Source organism: Tursiops truncatus, chromosome 13 (genome assembly GCF_011762595.2).
Source record: "Tursiops truncatus isolate mTurTru1 chromosome 13, mTurTru1.mat.Y, whole genome shotgun sequence".
NCBI classification, from domain to species: domain Eukaryota; kingdom Metazoa; phylum Chordata; class Mammalia; order Artiodactyla; family Delphinidae; genus Tursiops; species Tursiops truncatus.
This window is the reverse complement of record NC_047046.1, coordinates 64,953,004-64,970,889: the sequence shown is the minus strand read 5'-3', so window position 1 is coordinate 64,970,889 and position 17,886 is coordinate 64,953,004. Positions and strand designations below refer to the sequence as shown.

Genomic DNA, 17,886 nt, shown 5'->3' with positions numbered 1-17,886 from the left:
TAGTTGGAATTCAAACCTCTCCAAGGCTTCTGCCCTTTAGCCAGCATCCCTGGGGCCTCCTTTCTTGCTTTTCCTGCCACAGGGTCTAGCAGCATTTCAGGGGAGTGCAGGTGGGTCCTCTGGGACCTGTGTGATCCTCTCTCCCCCTGGATTCCATGCCACAGTCTCCTAGGTAGCAATTCTGGTAGGTCACCATCTAGTCTCAGCTACTCTGAACAGGCTGGTCATCACGTGTTCTGTTATTGTACTGAGGATGGCATTTTGAGGCTCTTTCTACCCAGGCTGGGAAGAAGCCTCTCCCCAGTAGGTCATAAAATGTACCAAAGAGCCAGAACCGATTTCTTCAACCAAAGGGAGCGAGGTTGTTTATGCTTATCACTCAGACCAAAACCTGGGAGCCTGTCTTACACTCATTTTTTTGTCTTTTGCCACACCTAGCACAGGGTACTGTGCTTAGGAAAACAGCAGCTTCACTGAACATAATTCACATCCTCTAGTTGAAAGTCAATAGCAAGGCTCCTTCCCTTCCCCAGCATCTGAGCTGTGCGGGTCCAGTGAGACACACATGGGCAGGGGCGGGTGAAGACCAGGGGTAATTCTTCATTGTGAGCTTTAGGCTTTCCTGAGACTCAAACATGAGAGCTCAGAATTTACCAAGACACGGAACTAAATACAAGAAGGCCAGTTATCTTGTAAGATCCTGAACACAACATATGACCTTGGCGTAGACTTTTCATGAGGTTTCTGTGGGCATTGCAAAACCACAAACAGTGGTAAACTCATCTGCCTTGTTCTAATGGGGTTTTTCTTTCAGTGTACAATTTTAATCCCCAAATGAAAGCAGCTTTGGCCGATTCAATTTTCTTTAGTAAAAAGAGCATTTAAACTTAACCAGCTGAAGTTCAGACCTCACAAAAGGAGCCTTTCCTCTGCCTGGCTTCACAGGCAAATATTCTTCCCCCTGCCCTCTCTTTCAGCGAGTTGCAGACCTGGAGCAAGAAAATGCCCTCCTGAAAGATGAGAAGGCACAGCTTAACAACCAAATCCTGTGCCAATCTAAAGGTAGGTGCCAGAGGGCAGGACTTTTCATTTTGGATTTTAAGTTCTTTTCCACACGAATTTTCCCCCAAAGATTTCTACGAAGCATGTAGTTAGTCCGGATGCTGCAGTGGGGAAAGGGTTTCATCAGGAGAGAGATGAAAAAGAAGGGTGATCTTTAAGATCCCGCGACATTTGGTTTCAGGAGTTTTAATCACCTGAGCGCACAGACTCACCCAGCATGGTCTTTAACTGTTTTAAATTTCCCTTTAAAAATTGTTTCTTTCCACTGATATGAATCAGAAGTTTTGGTGGGAGAAAAGCCCACCCATGTTACCTTTTTGCCTTCCCTCCTTCCCCCCACCTAACCTGCAGCCATATCTCCTCGCATCTCCTTTAATCTCTCTGCACAAGAACCTGAAAGACCGGGAATAAGGAAGAAACTCTGGAACAGAACCTGGGTTCTTCCAGCATTGCTGCCAGCGGTTGCTGTGACAGTTGTAAGAGAGAGTCTGGCATGTTAGCCAAGCGAGTTGTCGTGCGTGCAGCCGGCTTCTCTCCCCAGCCCCTAGGGGCAGAGTGGGCTTTCCCCCCCGCTCTGAACACTGCAGCCGAGCCTTGGGAGCAAACCTCCCTGGGATCTGCAGAGGGTGAGGTCGCTGAATAAACTCGCCAAGTATCTGTGTCGTGAGCTTGTTGTGGGCAGCCTTTTAACAAGAGTTTAGTCGGCAGGCACGAGCGGTCACGCTCGAGGGGAAGCCATGCCAAGCAGACGTGCAGCTCCGTGCACTTGCTTTCCAGATGAACTTGCCCAGACCTCCGTCGAGGAAAACCTCCTGATGAAGAAGGAGCTGGAGGAGGAACGCTCCCGGTACCAGAACCTCGTGAAGGAATATTCCCGGCTGGAGCAGAGATACGACAACCTCCGGGACGAGATGACCATCATAAAGGCAAGGAGGGCAGTCCTCCCGCCCACCGACTTCGCAGCCCTTGTTCTCGCGCCGCTGCCCCTGCAGTGCCGTCTGGCACAGCGATGCCCGGTGATCGGTGCTGCACGAACAGTGTCGCCTCCCCGTGTCAGTTCTCACCCCTCCCGCGGGTAGATCTCACACGAGCAAGTAGCTGGGCAGTGAGTCCTTCCCAAGGGCAGCTCCTTTCCCAACTTTGGGGTCTTATGAAGATCTCGGTTAGGACTTGAAGGAAAATTCCACCCATGTAAATGTGTTCTCTTTCTTGTTTCCTACTCTGGGAGAATCCCTGTGTGGAAACAGGAATGGCGTGGGGAGCACAAGCTGCGGGGGGGCCTGCAAGGGTCTGACGGTTTCTCCTAACCCTCGATGCCACGCAGATACAGGGGAGCGTTTTCACGTTTCACGATTTGTCATTCTCTTTTACCCCATGTAACTATTCCCTCCAAAAAGGCGTATTCAAACGAGACTGAATAAGTTAATTGTATTGGAACCAGGAAGAGAAGCTGAGTAGGAACATATATAGAAATCTAAAATTTTCCTACCAAGATCAGTTTTTACTCTCAGCGCCCAATCAGATGCAAGGGGGGAAAAGAGTCATTTTTAAGTGAACAGTATAGATGATAAGCTCTATTTCTAATATGCTTACTATTTTCAGAAACAGAATTGGTGGAGTGTAGGTTGAAGCAGGGGCCTTGAGGGGCCGGTGTGCAGTGTTCTCTTCAAGAGGGAGGCGGTGACAGGACTGTCTGTGTACTTCAGGCTGTTTGGGGGTGAAGGGTCTTTTCCCCAGGACTTTTCAGAGAAATTGGCCCAATGTTAGGGGTTTGCATTTCATTTACAGGGAACACAGACCCGCTGTAGAGCTGTGTTCTCTTCCAAGTGTCATTTTGTTGCTTAGCTGGACGATTGTAAGAACTGTAGGTGAAATTTCTCGTGGGAACAGCTCTGTTTAGCCATCGTTCCAAGAGACAGTGGTACCTATTCTTGTTGACAAAGGAGGCAAAAGTCCAATTCTAGAATCTACTGTTATTTGAAAAATAATGGTTCTTGTTAACATTAGTTCATTATGTGTTTTCACATGTTTCTCCCTAAACAGCAAACCCCAGGCCACAGGCGGAACCCATCAAACCAGAGTAGCTTAGAATCTGACTCTAATTACCCCTCCATCTCGACATCTGAGGTCGGAGACGCAGAAGATGCCCTCCAACAGGTGGAGGTGAGTAAGACAGGCTCTTGGCTCTGTGTCTGTGCCCCAGTGGGCGGGTCTGTGACCTGTGTGGAGCTTCCCCCACCAGCGCTGTTCTGTTTCTGGGACCACAGTTCCCCGGGCTCATTCCTGACAGCAGCGTCACTCGAACTGCGGCGGACTTATAGACGGTTCTCTGGAGTTAATATTTACTGTGCAAGGCAATACATTATTGTTCCCACTCTCCATAAAGGAAGATCCCTGATTCCTCTTGCAAAACTGAGGACCTGTTGCAGAGAGGTGAGATAGCTGGAACAGCTGAGTCATTAAAAGAGATATAATTTATCATCCCCATTTAGTATCACAGCACATATAATAATATCAACAAGAAAATTTCCCTTCCTGACTTCGAAAGCTGGCTAAAACTCAGAGGACAGCAACAAATATTTGAAACAACAGATATTTGCTGAACGAAATGTATCTTTGTCGGTAATAGCCTCTTAGAGTCACACAGCGGTCTTTATAGTCTGTGTGTAATTTTATTAAAGGTACATAGACACACAGTTTTTCCTCTGGCATTGGAAAAGCAGAAAATCACAAGCACGTAAAACCGTATGAAGCACATGAAGATAGATGTGGAAGAGGGACGGTTATAGAAACAAATGTGCTTTGATCGCATCCTTGTGCCAGGCGCTGCTGGCAGGTACTGGAGAAGCAGGTGATCGAGCCAGAGAAGGTCCCTGCCCTCATGGAGCTTGTCTGATGGAGAGTTAGATACTAATCAGTTGATGGAAGCTTATAATACAATTGCGAGTACCGTTAAGTGCTGTAAAGGAAAGTGAAGGATGGTGAGAGATGGCGAGTGATGGAGTAAAGGGTGGAAGGATAGAAAAGGAGGTCCTCCAGGTAAAGGTCTGTCTGCTGCACAGTTTGCTGTGGTTTGCTGCCTGCTGTATGTACTTAGTAAGCATTTAATAAATGCTGGCTTAAGGCCCTTGGTCTTGCTTTGCAGTCTCCTGAGTCTGGGTCCCAGAGGCTTTGGTCAGCCTGAACTCCAGATGCACCACCCAGGTGTTTGTATATGTGACGGTTTACCTGCAGGCATAAGCACTTCCATCAGTGGACTTATGGTCTTCCGGGAAGCTGAGGCTGGTTCTTGGGACTGGCCAGAGCAGCATTCGTTAAGTGCTGGCTGAACCACATTATGTTGTCCCTTATGTACAAACATGTACTTTTAAGATCCATGTGGATATGCTTGTGCCGATACACATTTGTCCATGCACACCCACACGTGACAGACCCTGGAGGGCAGACCCAGGCATGAATCTGAAGGAAGAAATCTACTGGGAAATTGATGCTGCAGGATCTGTTGGATAAACGGGTTCCCTGGCAGAACAAGCATTGATTTTGATTCAAGGTGCAGTCAGTGGTATTCGACAGCACGTTTAACGGTGATTAGTAAGCACGTTGATCCTTCATCAGGAAGCATTATATCCTGAGTTTTACAACTTCTCTGTGTGAGACCATTTTCCAGAAATGAGCTCTTTTTTAACTTCCGAATAAAAAGGCTGTGTCCTTATCCATTTGTTCCTAGAGTGTATGATTGGTCATCTTGGGTGGCTCACACAGGAGGAATATAAGTGGCTGAGACTCAGATGTTACGTGACAGAAAATGAGCCTGGAGCACCAACTTTAATATGAGAATGATAGTTGGTTGGCGTTGGCTTTGTCTCAGAGGCGTGGGTTGATGTTTGGGAGGGAGAGGGAGGACAGACGGCCGACGGAGAGAGCTGACCGGGGGGGTGCCGTGCGCTCCTAAGGCATCAGTGCTGTTAAAACCTCTTCTTCCTGCTCCCTGTCTTCCTCGGAAGGAAATTGGCCTGGAGAAGGCGGCCATGGACCTGACAGTCTTCCTGAAGCTGCAGAAGAGGGTGCGAGAGCTTGAGCAGGAGAGGAAGAAACTGCAGGTGCAACTGGAGAAGAAAGAACAGCAGGACAGCAAGAAAATCCCGGTGCGTGAAGGAGCTGTGAGCCCGCAGGGCCGCACCCTGAGGGTGCTGGCGTCAGAATGACCCAGCTCACTCCTGCAGGGCTCACAGGGTCAGGTGTGACCACGAGAGGTCGTGCTGGGGCTGGGTTTCAGGGAAGAGCGTCATCTTGTCTTGATGGCGTATTGAATCTTCTCTGCAAGTGCCCACACCATGCCAGTCGGACAGGAGTCAGCTTCCCCAGTACCTTCAGGGTAAAGGATTTCCAGTGGTGAGGCCAGCAGGGAGCCTGTGTCATTGTCACCCACTTGCAAAGAGAACCAGGGCGTAATTAGAGTATAAACACAGTTGACCTTCGAACAACTCGCGCTAGGGACGCCCAACCCTCTGCACAGTTGAAAGCTCACCTGTGACGTATAGTCGGCCCTGGTTCTGCATCTGAGGATTCAACCAATCACAGATTGTGTAGTGCTGTAGTGTTTACTATTGAAAAAAATGCACGAATAAGTGGACCTGTGCAGTTCAAACCCATGTGATCCAAGGGTCGAGTATATAGGCGAAAGTCAAATCTTAGAGAAAATCGATGCCTGTTTGTACCTGGAATCTGGTGTGGACTTGAGTTTAGTCCCATTGGGTCAGGGGCAGACCAAGTTTGCAGTCACGCAGGACGGCAGCCTCGCCTCAATCTAAATTATCATCAGCATCTTGGGTCTTGAAAAGATATTTTTTGAAACCTTAGTGTCCCCAGATGTATCACTCCATCCCAAGGACCCGTTGGGCACCTGTGCTGCGCTCAGCACTGTGCTGGTGCCGGACTCACAGTAGGTGTTCAAAGTGTTTATTAAATGAGGGAGATACAAACAGAAGAGAAATCCCCCCATTGACTAGATTATAAATTCGAGGAATGTGTAATCTAGGTCAGGAGGACCAGACATAACACGGGTGAAGAATAAAAAATCACATTGGTAGCGCTCAAATAAATGCCAGGTTGAGTACAAACAGGTTGGTGCTGTAGGAATAGAGAGCGAGTGGTCCTCCACTTGCTATGAGGACCGCTTCTAATGGGATATGAGGCCGTTTCAGACATGGATCACATCATTAACTGACCTCACTGTGGGTTTGTGAAAGGCCTTGGGTCTGTCCTCATCTTGAGTTGCCCCTTGCGGGGTTCGACCCCCTCCCTGCATCCTCAGCCCTACCCCCACCCCACCCCTACACACTTTCTCCTTTTGTAACACCCGACTTCCCTTTCCAATCAAATGTGATACAGATGTTGATCGGTATTACTGGTAAATTCTTGGGGTTTTTCCTGAGCAGTAAGTGGGGAGGTAAATCTTGCTGATGGATTTAAATCTTTCAGGTGGATTAGATTCAGAATGGAGGGTGAAAGGATTAGGTTTATAAATGACTCATTCAATTAGAAGAGAATCTGCCCTGACAGGCAAGCACAAATCAAATAGATGAAAAGCTGCACAGACGTCAGACAATGCCTGACGTGAAAGTTCCTGGCCGCCCAGCTGTCCCTGAAGGCTCACTCGCCAGGCTCCCTGCTGCAGAAATGCCAAATAATTTTGGAATCTTGGCTTTAGGACTTCTGCTTATCTCGAAACCAGATAAAAAGGGGTATATCTTTCACTAAAAAATAATCACTGAGCAAAAGTTAGAACCGCAGGCTTGGCTCACAGCCCTGTAACGTGCATCGAGGATCTCTGTTTAGGAAGAATGACCTTGTTTCTGCCGGAGTTTGGTAAGAAAGGCAGAGTATGGAATCCCTCTGCAGAAGCCCTGAGACTGAGCTTTCAGAGATCCTGTTCTTGGATCTGCCCTGGGTCCCAAGAGAAACTCTGAGCCACCTAGGTCTTTGGTCTGGAGTGATATGGCCTCTTGACTATAGAGAGAGGCCAGGCTCTGGATGAGGGATGACAGGGAGATCCGTAGGGAGCCTGTCAGTGAGGGGGGCACCAAGCCTGCCATGAGGTGGGGCCTCTGGGACAGCCCATCCGTGTGTTTGACTTCCCATCCAGCTGGCTCCCTTTTCCCGGGCCTGGCAAAGTCACCATGGCTATCAGGGGGATTCCAGTGGGCTGTCCACTTAGAAACATAACTGCTGGTCCACCCTAGTACAGCTCCTCAGATTTGGATAGATGGTCTCCATTTTCCAAGAACCGAATGCACTTAACAATAATCTGTGGTCGTGCGGCAAGCCCATGCTACGGAGAACACAGGTGCAGGCCTCTCCCAGGCCAGTGGGTCACGAGCTGGCCCTGAGCAGTCACGTCCCCTACCACTGGGGATAGTGGGAGACGACGCAGAGACTGGTAGCCTGGAGCGTCGCTTTCCCAGGTTGCAGACTGGAAACAGTGCAGCCAGTGTCGCAGGCCTTGACCTGGAAAGGGCTGCTCAGATCCAGCCCCAGTCTCCAAGCCTGGGACCCACCTAATCCAGCCACAGCTGGACTTCAGGTTGCTAGCACTGTGGATACCTAATTAAGCACTGTCAGGTTTTAGCTCCAGAAACCCATCTTATTCAGGGGCTATCACTCACTACTTGAAATCACACCTAGCGGTGAACCATTTGTGAAGGTGTTTCTACCCTTTCTCATTGGACAGGTCAAGGTCAAGTCCAGTAGCTGCCGAACAGTGAGAGGGGTCATCGGCTCGGCTGAGTCCTAACGGGCTGGTGCTCCCGTTGTTGCTGTCCACACCCGCCCGCTGTGGAGCTGTGAAGCCAGACAGCAGTCATGGTGCTCCGTGGCGGGCCCGCTGTCACACTGCCTATTGTGGAGCCACACAGGGGAAGCAGGCTTCTCCACAAGGCGCCTAGAGTGACTTAGTTGGGAAAACAGTACACATGTGCACACACACACTTCCCCCCAGCCACCCAAAGAAAACCGAAGAGGGGCTCTTAAACCTCATAATAAGTACATCATTATTATATGTTAACCTTCCTAATAAGCACACAAGTCTAACGGTGCTGGTTTCCTAGGACTACTGAAACAAAGTACCACGAACTAGTTGGCTTAAAACAACATAACTTTATTCTCTCATAGTTCTGGAGACCAGGAGCCAACAGTTAAGGTGTCAACAGGGCCGTGTTCTCCTAAAGGCTTTTGGGGAGGATCTGCTCCATGCCTCTCTTTGAGTGTCTGGGCTGCTGGCGGCCCTTGGCATTCCTCGACCTGCAGCTGCGTGACTCCAAGCTCTGCCTCCATCTTCAGTTCATGTGGTGGGGGGGGGGGGCCTTCTCCCCTTCCTATAAGGACACCAGTCACATCAGACAAGGGACCATCCTAATGCCCTCATCTTGACTTGATTATAGCTGCAGAGGCCCTATTTCCAAACTGGGTGACGTTCACAGGTACCAGGGCTTAGGACTTCGGTGTATCTTTTTGGGGACATGGCTCAACCCATAACACAGTGTTATTTGTGTTCAACCTGTAGGTGCTTGTGAAGATCGTGTGAATAAAGTTACGTAGGGGATGTGGGCAGGCGGGAGGGAGCTCTGTGGTGGCCTGAGGTAGAGAGCTGCATCTTGGCAGGAAGGAGGCCAACATACAGAGGATGGGAGTGCCGGCCACAAGCAAGGGCAAAACAAGCTCGTCCTGACCGTGGTGGGAAATCGTCCTGTGGAACAGCTGCCTTGCAGCCCGTGCTCACCTCCTTGCCTCTTCATCCATGCAGGCGGAACGGCCAAGCAGTGACTTAGATGTGGACCAGGATGCAGATCTAGCCTACAATAGTCTGAAGGTAAGATTCTTGGAAGACAAGCTTCCTTAACTCACCCTACGGAGGACGGATGATGGTGCTGGGCAACGGCAAGTCCAGTCCTGAGCTTCCGTCTACGCATAAGTGGAGCCGTAAGCCCACAGTTTCCCCTTCCCGCACTTGAGTTTCTTCATCTTTGAAGTGAAGGAAAATTTGTATTTACTCCAAACACCCCTGAGACAAAATGTATGAGTTTTCCACATCAAGCAATTCTCCAGTTCTCTGTGGACACCAACTAGGAGTCCTACAATTAAATTCAACTGTGGCACAAACTTCCGAGGGTTAACACAGACCCTGCTGGTTAGGGGCTCAGCCCCACAGGACTGCCCCCTCTTCAGATGCCAGTCACATCGGTGGGTCCCCAGGACTCTGCTACAATCATGAGTTCCCATGCCCCCTCCTCACGTTTGATAATTTGTTACAACGGTTCACAGAACTCAGGAAAGCATTTTACTTACTATTACTGGTTTACTGTGAAGGGTACAACTCAGGAAAGGCCAGATGGAAGGGGTGTGACGCGTGTGGGAGGGGACTCGGAGTGTCCAGCCCTCTCCAGGCACCTCCACGTGTGCATCAACTGGAAGCTCCCAAGCCCTGTCTGAGAGGTTTTGTGGAGGTTCCGTTAACGCAGGCATGATGGGGTTAAATCATTGGCCGTTGGTGTTTAACTCCATCTCCTGCCCTCCTCCTCCCCTTTCCTAAGGTCGATGGGTGGGCTGAAGGCTGCAGAGCTCTAACCCCAGGCTTGGGTCCTCTGGAAGCCCCCATCCTCCGAGAGTTACCTCAGCATAAACTCCAGCGTGGTTGAAAGGGGCTTACGATGAATAACAGAAGACACTTCCCTCACCTCATCACTCAGGAAATTCCAAGGGTTTAGGAGCTCTGTGCCAGGAACCAGGGGCTAAGACCAAATACAATAGAAGATGTTCCTCTCACCTCTAACACTAGGAGGTTACGAGAGTTTAAGAAGCTCTTCCAGGAACCAGAGCCAGAGACCAAATATATATTTATTATTATGTCACATGTATCTTACCTGCCTGATACAGCTTCAGTTAGAGTAAAATGTGCCAGTGGAGTGGACTCACTTTGAAAAACAATCCAGACCAGGATGGAGATATGTAAGGCCGAGGGCTCTCCCAGCGTGTCCAGCAGGAGGTGGCCAGGTGAAGGGTGGAAGGGCTCGGGTCTGAGGACAGGCGGGCCTGCATTTACTGCAGCGATGCGGCGTGTGGGCGGGGGTGGGTGGGAGGTACAGAAAAGGGGCGTTAGATGGGGCATTCCCCCTCCCCTGTCCTCTTTCCCAGAGACTTGGGAGTTGGGAATTTATCCAGTCTGCCAGGGCCACTCAAGCCTGGTCCCACTTACAGGACTGCAGATAACTCTGATAACAGCCATATTGCTCAGAACAGCCCTGAGTCATTCCCACAGCTTTTTGAACAACTAGGGCCACACTAATGGTATAAGAAGAGGGTGCTAGGTAGGTTTTTCTCTTTTGAATTATTGATTAGACTTACTTTCTCATGTGATATTTAAAAGGTTTAACACCTTCCCAGGGGCAGGGGAGTCTCTTGCTGGGATAAATGCCTGTTACAGGGCTTTCTGTACACCATCCTTCAGCTTCCTTTCCTGAGGGAGGCTTAGCCCCAGAGGAAGGAAAGGAACACGGGATCTTGTTAGGCTATCGGGACATCAGTCTCACCCCTCATTTTAAAGATGATAAAATGGTCTATCCCAGTGGTTCTCTTAAGAGGGGCCCTGGGGCCAGCGGTATCACTGGGATCATGCTAGAAATGCAGATTCTTGGGCTTCAGCCCAGACCTGATGAATCAGCAGCTCTGTGGTGGGTCCAGCAATCTGGGTTTTAACACACCCTCTGGGGATTCTGATGCCCACTCAACTCTGGTCAGAGCCGGAGGAAACTTCATCCACCATCTGGTCTCAGTCCCTTGAACCACACCTGAGAAAGCAAAGGTTCCAGGGGTACAAAGTTGTATGTCGAGCCAGAGTGAGGACCCAGGGCTCCTGCCTCCAAGCCAGTGCACCTTCATCAGGCAGTGCTGGCTTGTCCTGGGAGTGCACACTGCTAGCAGAAGGAAAATCACCCAGGCTCTGAGGGGAGGCTTAACTCCTGAACTTAATAACTAGACACACCAGTAATCACCACACCCCAGGGCCCTTCTCATTTCTGCAGAATCACTTGTCTCCATGCCTGGTCCCAAATCTCCCAGAAATGACCACGTGTGTGGTGGGGTAGTGGGAAGGACCCTGGACCAGCCTGTAAACTCACTGTGAGCCTTCTCTGCTCCATCCTCAGCTTCCTTGTTCATTAAGTAAAAGGGTTCTACCCAATGACCTCCTAGCTTTGCGATCCTGTGGCTCTGTGATGAACGTGTAACCAGTGCCCAGTTATCCATGTTCTTGGTTTTCTGTGGGAAATTTTGAATCCCATGTATTCCAGAGCCTTACCAGCAATTTATGTGTAATTATCAGACTTTAAATTATCTGATTTCATCTCAAACACACAGTTAAATATTTTACCTAGAAAATTTTAAATACATTCCAAAACTGAGTTTCAATGGTATTTTTGACTCTGTCTACAGGCAGTGTTTTCTCTGCTAGCACTTGCAATTGACGGCTTTCCGTATGACCAAAACAATGTTCTTGGTCTGTTCTCCAAAACACTAGTCCATGTGATGCTCCTTAGAAGAAAACGGCAAGGAGGCCTCTCTAGACAAATAAGTTTAGGATATCAGGCATTTTATGTTCTCTCTTGGAAAGTCAAAAGGTACATTAACATATTAGGGTTCCAGGAAGTCCTGTGTTAACAACATGTTTAAAATTGTTAACCCAGCACTTCCACAAAGAAGGGTTTCATAGCCAAATACACCTAGAAATACGAACCCCACTGAATCACTATGGATTGCGACCATACAGGCATCATGTCAGATCCTTGGCACCGATAACTTGGGGGTCTGGGTTCAAGTCCAGGCCCCAGCTTTGACCACTTGCTGACATAGTCAGAACGTATACTGTGTGTCCCGTCGTTAACACGGGAAGGTTGCTCTTAGCTTCCCAGGTGGACGGGGCAGGTGGTTCAGGCAGGTGGAGGAGGAGGCCCCCCGGGGACGCTGCCCGGTCTCCAGGGAGTGATGAGTATGTTGCCGGGCTGCCTTCCAGAGGCAGGAGCTGGAGTCGGAGAACAAGAAGCTGAAGAATGAGCTGAACGAGCTGAGGAAAGCCGTGGCCGACCAAGCCTCAGAGCACAGCGCCGCCCACGGCAGCCCTGACAGCTACTGCCTCCTGCTGAACCAGCTCAAGCTGGCCCACGAGGAGCTGGAGGTGCGCAAGGAGGAGGTGCTCATCCTGAGGACCCAGATCGTGAGCGCCGACCAGCGCCGCCTGGCTGGCAAGGGCTCGGTGAGGAGAGGGGGCCGCGGGCGGGGCACTGGGGCCACGCTAGGGGGAGAGGTGTTTTTCTTACGTTTCTTTACACAGGAGGGCCTTCAACCTAAAATAGCAGAGTCTTTTAGAGTCTCCTCTGAAAGTAGAGCAAGGTACCAGCTGTCCTCCCAGCATGCCTTTTCACAGGAGGCTGCTGGAAGTTTCTAGGATCTTCTGAAGTTACTCAGTAGGAACATGCTCAAAAGGAACGAGGCTCAGAATTAGAGTAAACCTGGGCCACGGCCTGAGCAGCCCCCGTGGCCTGGTTTTTTCACCTCAGGTCTTGCCCCTTGCTATTTACTTTGTTTCCCAGGTAAAGAAAGCCTTCCTTCTCTCTCAGCTCTCCCAGGGTGACAAGTGCAACTGAGCGTTTGTTCCTAATGTTTCCCCCTCCTGCACAGATTGAGGAGTGGGCGGGAGGGGCCGGAGGCCACCTGGGCTGCTCTGGGCGTGGGCCCAGGGGGCGGGGGAGCTGGGGCAGGTGGGCAGCGCTGAGTGTGCAGGATTCCAAACTAAGACAGATTTCAGTCATCTCCTCCGCCTTCGGGGAGCTTTCTCCTCCAGGGACACCATCCTTGCCTCTCCCTCCCCCAGCCTCCCCTCCACCCTCTCTGCCTTTCATAGCCAGGCCTCTGACTGTGACTGTGATTCTCCCTGACTCTCCCAATGTGATTTTTGTGTGTGTGTGTGTGTGGTACGCGGGCCTCTCACTGCTGTGGCCTCTCCCGTTGCGGAGCACAGGCTCTGGACGCGCAGGCTTAGCGGCCATGGCTCACAGGCCCAGCCGCTCCGTGGCATGTGGGATCTTCCCGGACCGGGGCACGAACCCGTGTCCCCTGCATCGGCAGGCGGACTCCCAACCCCTGCGCCACCAGGGAAGCCCCCAGTGTGATTTTTAAAAGTCACGTTCCTGCCAGGGATTAACCTCTGTTATCTGAAGCCTTCTGCTGCCTTTGTCTTTTCCCAAAGGCTCGTTTTTCTCCCTCTGTGTATAGTCATTTCCTGACAATTGTTTGTATAATCAGAGTTATTTATTTTTTAATCTGGGGTGTTCTAGGAGCCAAACATCAATGCCAGGACAAGTTGGCCTAACAGTGAAAAGCACGTGGATCAGGAAGACGCTATCGAGGCCTATCACGGGGTCTGCCAGACGAACAGGTAAGCCCCACCTTGCAGTCACTGTGCCTGGAGCGGGCGACGGGGAAGGAGCCCTGCCCAGCCTGGTATGTGAGGGCCATTCCTCAGGCACTGACCTCGCGCTCAGCATCAGGGTGTTGGTTTTTATAGGAGATAAATGAGGAGGAGCGGACTTGGTGAGTCCCGTGCGCTAAGGAAGCCTGCTGTTAGCATCAGCGGGACTCCAGCGAGCACCCCTGGAACATCCCGAACCCAGATCCTCTGAAAAGCACCAGGGAAGGGAGCTTCCCTGGGAGGTTTGGCAGGACGAGAGGGAAGGACTGGCTGGGAGCGACTTTTCTCGTTGAAACGGAAGCAGGTGCCAAGTGAGCCCATCTGAGTAGTGTCGGAGGGGCTGCTCCAGCTGTGTGCCCCGTCTACCAGCTTTACTCAGCCCAGCTGGTGGACGCACGTGACACTGGCCCTGGCATTTAAGACATGGAACCCAAGCCAGGCACTGCAGAGATTGGATGGGAGAATGTGACCACTACCATATTGGCTAAAAGGAGATTTCCCTGGACTTCAGCCTGGACTAAATTCCAGAACTTTCCCACTTCTGGTCTCCCCTCAAGGGGGAGCTACGCAGGGTTAAGGCAAAAGAGAGTGACTGAGGGAGGCAGCAGGGCCCCGAGACACAGGACAGAGCAGGGCCCCCGAGGTAGTGCAGCCGAGCACTTGAGAGTGCGCGCTGGGGTTCCATTCGCTTACCAGCTATTTAGGGACACTTCAAACCGCTCAGTGCTTGGTTTCCTCCCCTGTGAACTGGGGACGGTCATCGCAGCCTACCACATAGGGTGACTGAGGTTAGGCGAGTTAGTCCGTGCAAAGCCCTCAGAGCAGTGCCTGCCCATGATAAGCACGCAGTAAACATCAGTGTCGTTACAGCCCCTCTTACTACCTGTGCCTCTGTGGGCACTTGTAAAACCGGAGCTGGCCTTTTCCCTGGCTACCTGTCTCTCTTCCTGAATGTTGATCCATCATCAAGCATTTGTTTAAAATTGCTAAAAGCAGCAAGTGCACCCAGAAAGTCATCAGTAGGGGGCACTGGGAGTGCAGCATGAACCTGTTTGCAAGAGCGTCACCGAACGACGTGAGGACTTCCCAGGGCTTTGATTCCCAGATCTTCTCATCTGGCCCCTCTTTCTGCGGATGAGAAAACCGAGCTACTCAGGCCCACGACGGGCCTGTAACTGAGTCCAGGTAGAATCCGAAGGCCAGACTCCCAGGCTGGGCTGCCCCCAGCCCGCTGTGTAGGTGATCGGGAGGTGAGGGTATTTTAGCAGGCCCCGAGGCCTGAATTTCCCAGGAGGACATTCAGTTTCTTTCAAGAGGAGGGAAAGAAGGAAATGAAGGTGAATCTCTGAATGCCAAAACTGAGTCAAGATGTAGTCATTTTAAATCACCTTGGGTGAAGATAAGAAATGAGGTGAATAAGAAAAGGAACACAGGTGATATTTTAAAATTTTTTAAGAGGAAGAAGGAAACTGGGGAAACTGGGAGCTTGGTCCTGACAAGCGCGTGTGCTTAGCTTTCTGATCTTCATGGACCGTCGCTGTTATCAGCCCCCTTTTTGTTCATCCAGATGGTTGTTAGGCCTCCAGACCTAAGTATAGGTTTCCCAGGGGATGCTTAATACACTGGATTTGTCTTCCTTTGCAGCAATAATGATGATGGTGATAAAATAAAAATAGCTTTTCTTATGTCTTAAAATAATTCAGTTCCCAGCAAACCCAGGGTACAATAGGGAATTAAGAGCCTGTGAAACCAAGTTAAGTATAGAAAGGAGCCTCTGCCTCGGGGAAGGGAAGCCAGAAGAACCAGTGCCCCAGTTGCCCCGCACCTGGAAATGACATTGGTGGGTTTGTCTCTTCCAATTCCTTGAATCGCAGCAGCAAGGAAGGACAGCAGTGGGCAGGCTGGCAGGGCAGGAGGATTAGGATGTGATTCCTGGAGCCCAGACAGCGAGGGTGTCCTTTCCAACAAGGGCTGCTCCCTGCAAAAGTGCTTTGAAGACAGAGTTGCTTTTCCTGTAGTGGAGAGTGTTCTGGGTGAAATGTAAATTGTATTATGCAGGGATGATTTTGGAGTTGGGGCGATTGGAGAATCTGTGGTCTCCCTAGAAAAACGTATACACTGAATTTTGCTTCGATTTCTGGAAGGAGTACAGACACACACCCCACCCAATCCCAGCCCCTCTAAGAGTACTGGTTTCCAAGTTCGGAACTTTTTCACTTGCTAACTTTCATAGTTTATAGAGTTCTTTTTTGATCTTTGCAACTGTGTCTTTTGTTTTCAAATTAGGAGCGAGAAGCCAGTGTTGAGGGCCTGCTCTGAGAGTAGCCACAGGAATACGTAGAGCACTTCTGCTTCCAAACACTCTCTCGTTTTCACATCTGGGGAACTAAGAGAAGCCAGCAACGCAGAACTAGGGTAAAGAGAGGCTGGTCCGTGCCCCAGAGCTGGGCTGCAGCAGACAGGCTGGGTGTTTGGAGAGCCTGTCTTCTCAGGGCTGTCTGGAACCAAGTGCATCAGGGTCTTCCCGGGAGAGACGGGCAGGTGGGCTGGGAGACAGAGGTTCCTGCTGCTCTCGGGCTGGCCTCGCCTCGGGGCATGCGCCCAGGTCACAGAGCTGCATGGGGGCAGGGGTGTTGCCGGGGCTCAGGTCTGGCTCCAGGAACATGTTCCTTTCGCTGCTGGCCCGTTCCACCCAAGCCTTCCCAAGTCTGTGGAACTCCAGAGCAAGACTTAGTGTGCATTCTTGGACCTTTTCTCAGGTCACAAGAAACCTCCTTGCAGGCCCTCCCCACCCAGCAGGTGCTGGGAAACTACGTGAGGCCCTGTGCACAGAGAGCAGGTTTGCTGTTGCCACCTGGGCTTGGGCAGCTGACCCTGGGGTTATTACTCACCCCCTGACGGGCCTGCGCAGGAGGATGGAGACCTGGTCTCACCAGGAAGGGGTACGTGCAGCCGCCTTAGGGTGGCTTGGAGTTTACGGTTCCTTTGGCCTTGAGCCCCAGCTGCTGCAGGCTGTCCTGCTGGGCAGGGCGAAGGAGAGGCAGCTAGACTCTGCTCAGCTTCTCTCACAGACCCAGCTCAGCTGCTCCTAGAAGCTCTCAGCTTTCTCCTAGGGGGTGATCATTCCCTTATCTTCCCCCAAATTCTGTTGGTCCTGAGCCATCAGCACAACTTCTGTCTCCTGTAATTCCATGGCATAACCATATTTATCCATGAACAGCTCCCTCCTCTGTGGCCAGGCCTGTGGTCTCAACATTCCTCTTGCTCCTGGTATTGGGGTTGCTGCCTCCCACTTCTCAGAGAATCCGAATCTCTTGGGCAGTTGGGTAGAAAGTCTGGGTGGGAAGTAAAGAAATGAGAACATCCATGGAGCACAAAGCGGTCTTTGTAGAAATGGGACACCGAGCTGGCTGGAACTCTGCCTGTGTCTGTCCATGCGGCGGCAGGTCCTTCCGCTGGGCAGAGGGCCGGTCGTTGGGTCCTAGGTTTCACAGTCTCCACAGAGGGAAAGTAATATTATCCCAGGCCTTTTCTGGTGCGCGCCATTTCCAGTTTTAGGTTGTATACTGCCGATCTGGAAGAAACCTCTCCCATGACACAGCTGAGCACTTTCACTCACAGTGAAGGCGGAGGCGGGGGCCGCGTGGGTGATTGGCCCAGGCAGGAGCTCCCTAGCCGAGGGGAGCCGTTGCCCGGGCGCTGTCAGAGGCTCTGCCCGCTGCTTACTCATGTGTGTGTCTCTGGCCTCTTTGGGAACAGGGCTCAGCACAGGGGCATATACACGGGAGGTTCTCCATGAATATGGGTTGGTATTAAGTTACATCAAGACTTAGCTTTATTTTTAAAAGTAATTTCCCGTGAGCTTGTTTGGGGGTTTCCTTCTCAAACCACTAGGGGGCACTCCCTCACCGGCCCTCGCCCCCAGTGGTGTGGAGGAGGCGGAGGGAGACCCCTTCAACGGGAACAAAAGATGGGCCAGGAGTTGGTTGACTGGTTTTTTTTCTTCTTCTTCTTCTTTTTTTCTTTTTTTTAACATCTTTATTGGAGTATAATTGCTTTACAATGGTGTGTTAGTTTCTGCTTTATAACAAAGTGAATCAGTTATACATATACATATGTTCCCATATCTCTTCCCTCTTGCGTCTCCCTGCCTCCCACCCTCCCTGTCCCACCCCTCTAGGTGGACACAAAACCCCGAGCTGATCTCCCTGTGCTATGCGGCTGCTTCCCACTAGCTATCTATTTTACGTTTGGTAGTGTATATATGTCCATGCCACTCTCTCACTTCGTCCCAGCTTCCCCTTCCC

General features: G+C 50.9%; 1 protein-coding gene across 4 annotated transcripts in view; it reads left to right on the top strand.

Moving 5' to 3' along the window:
• The window catches only part of MYO5B (myosin VB), a 382,756-nt gene that overhangs the window by 340,500 nt on the left and 24,370 nt on the right, over nucleotides 1-17,886 (top strand). For all 4 annotated transcript variants that reach the window (XM_033837739.2, XM_033837736.2, XM_033837737.2 and 1 more), the window contains 7 exons: nucleotides 978-1,062; nucleotides 1,840-1,988; nucleotides 3,106-3,225; nucleotides 5,067-5,207; nucleotides 8,864-8,929; nucleotides 12,125-12,364; nucleotides 13,446-13,546. In XM_033837739.2, the coding sequence (XP_033693630.1) occupies nucleotides 978-1,062; nucleotides 1,840-1,988; nucleotides 3,106-3,225; nucleotides 5,067-5,207; nucleotides 8,864-8,929; nucleotides 12,125-12,364; nucleotides 13,446-13,546 (902 nt within the window). The remainder of the gene's footprint in view (nucleotides 1-977; nucleotides 1,063-1,839; nucleotides 1,989-3,105; nucleotides 3,226-5,066; nucleotides 5,208-8,863; nucleotides 8,930-12,124; nucleotides 12,365-13,445; nucleotides 13,547-17,886) is intronic.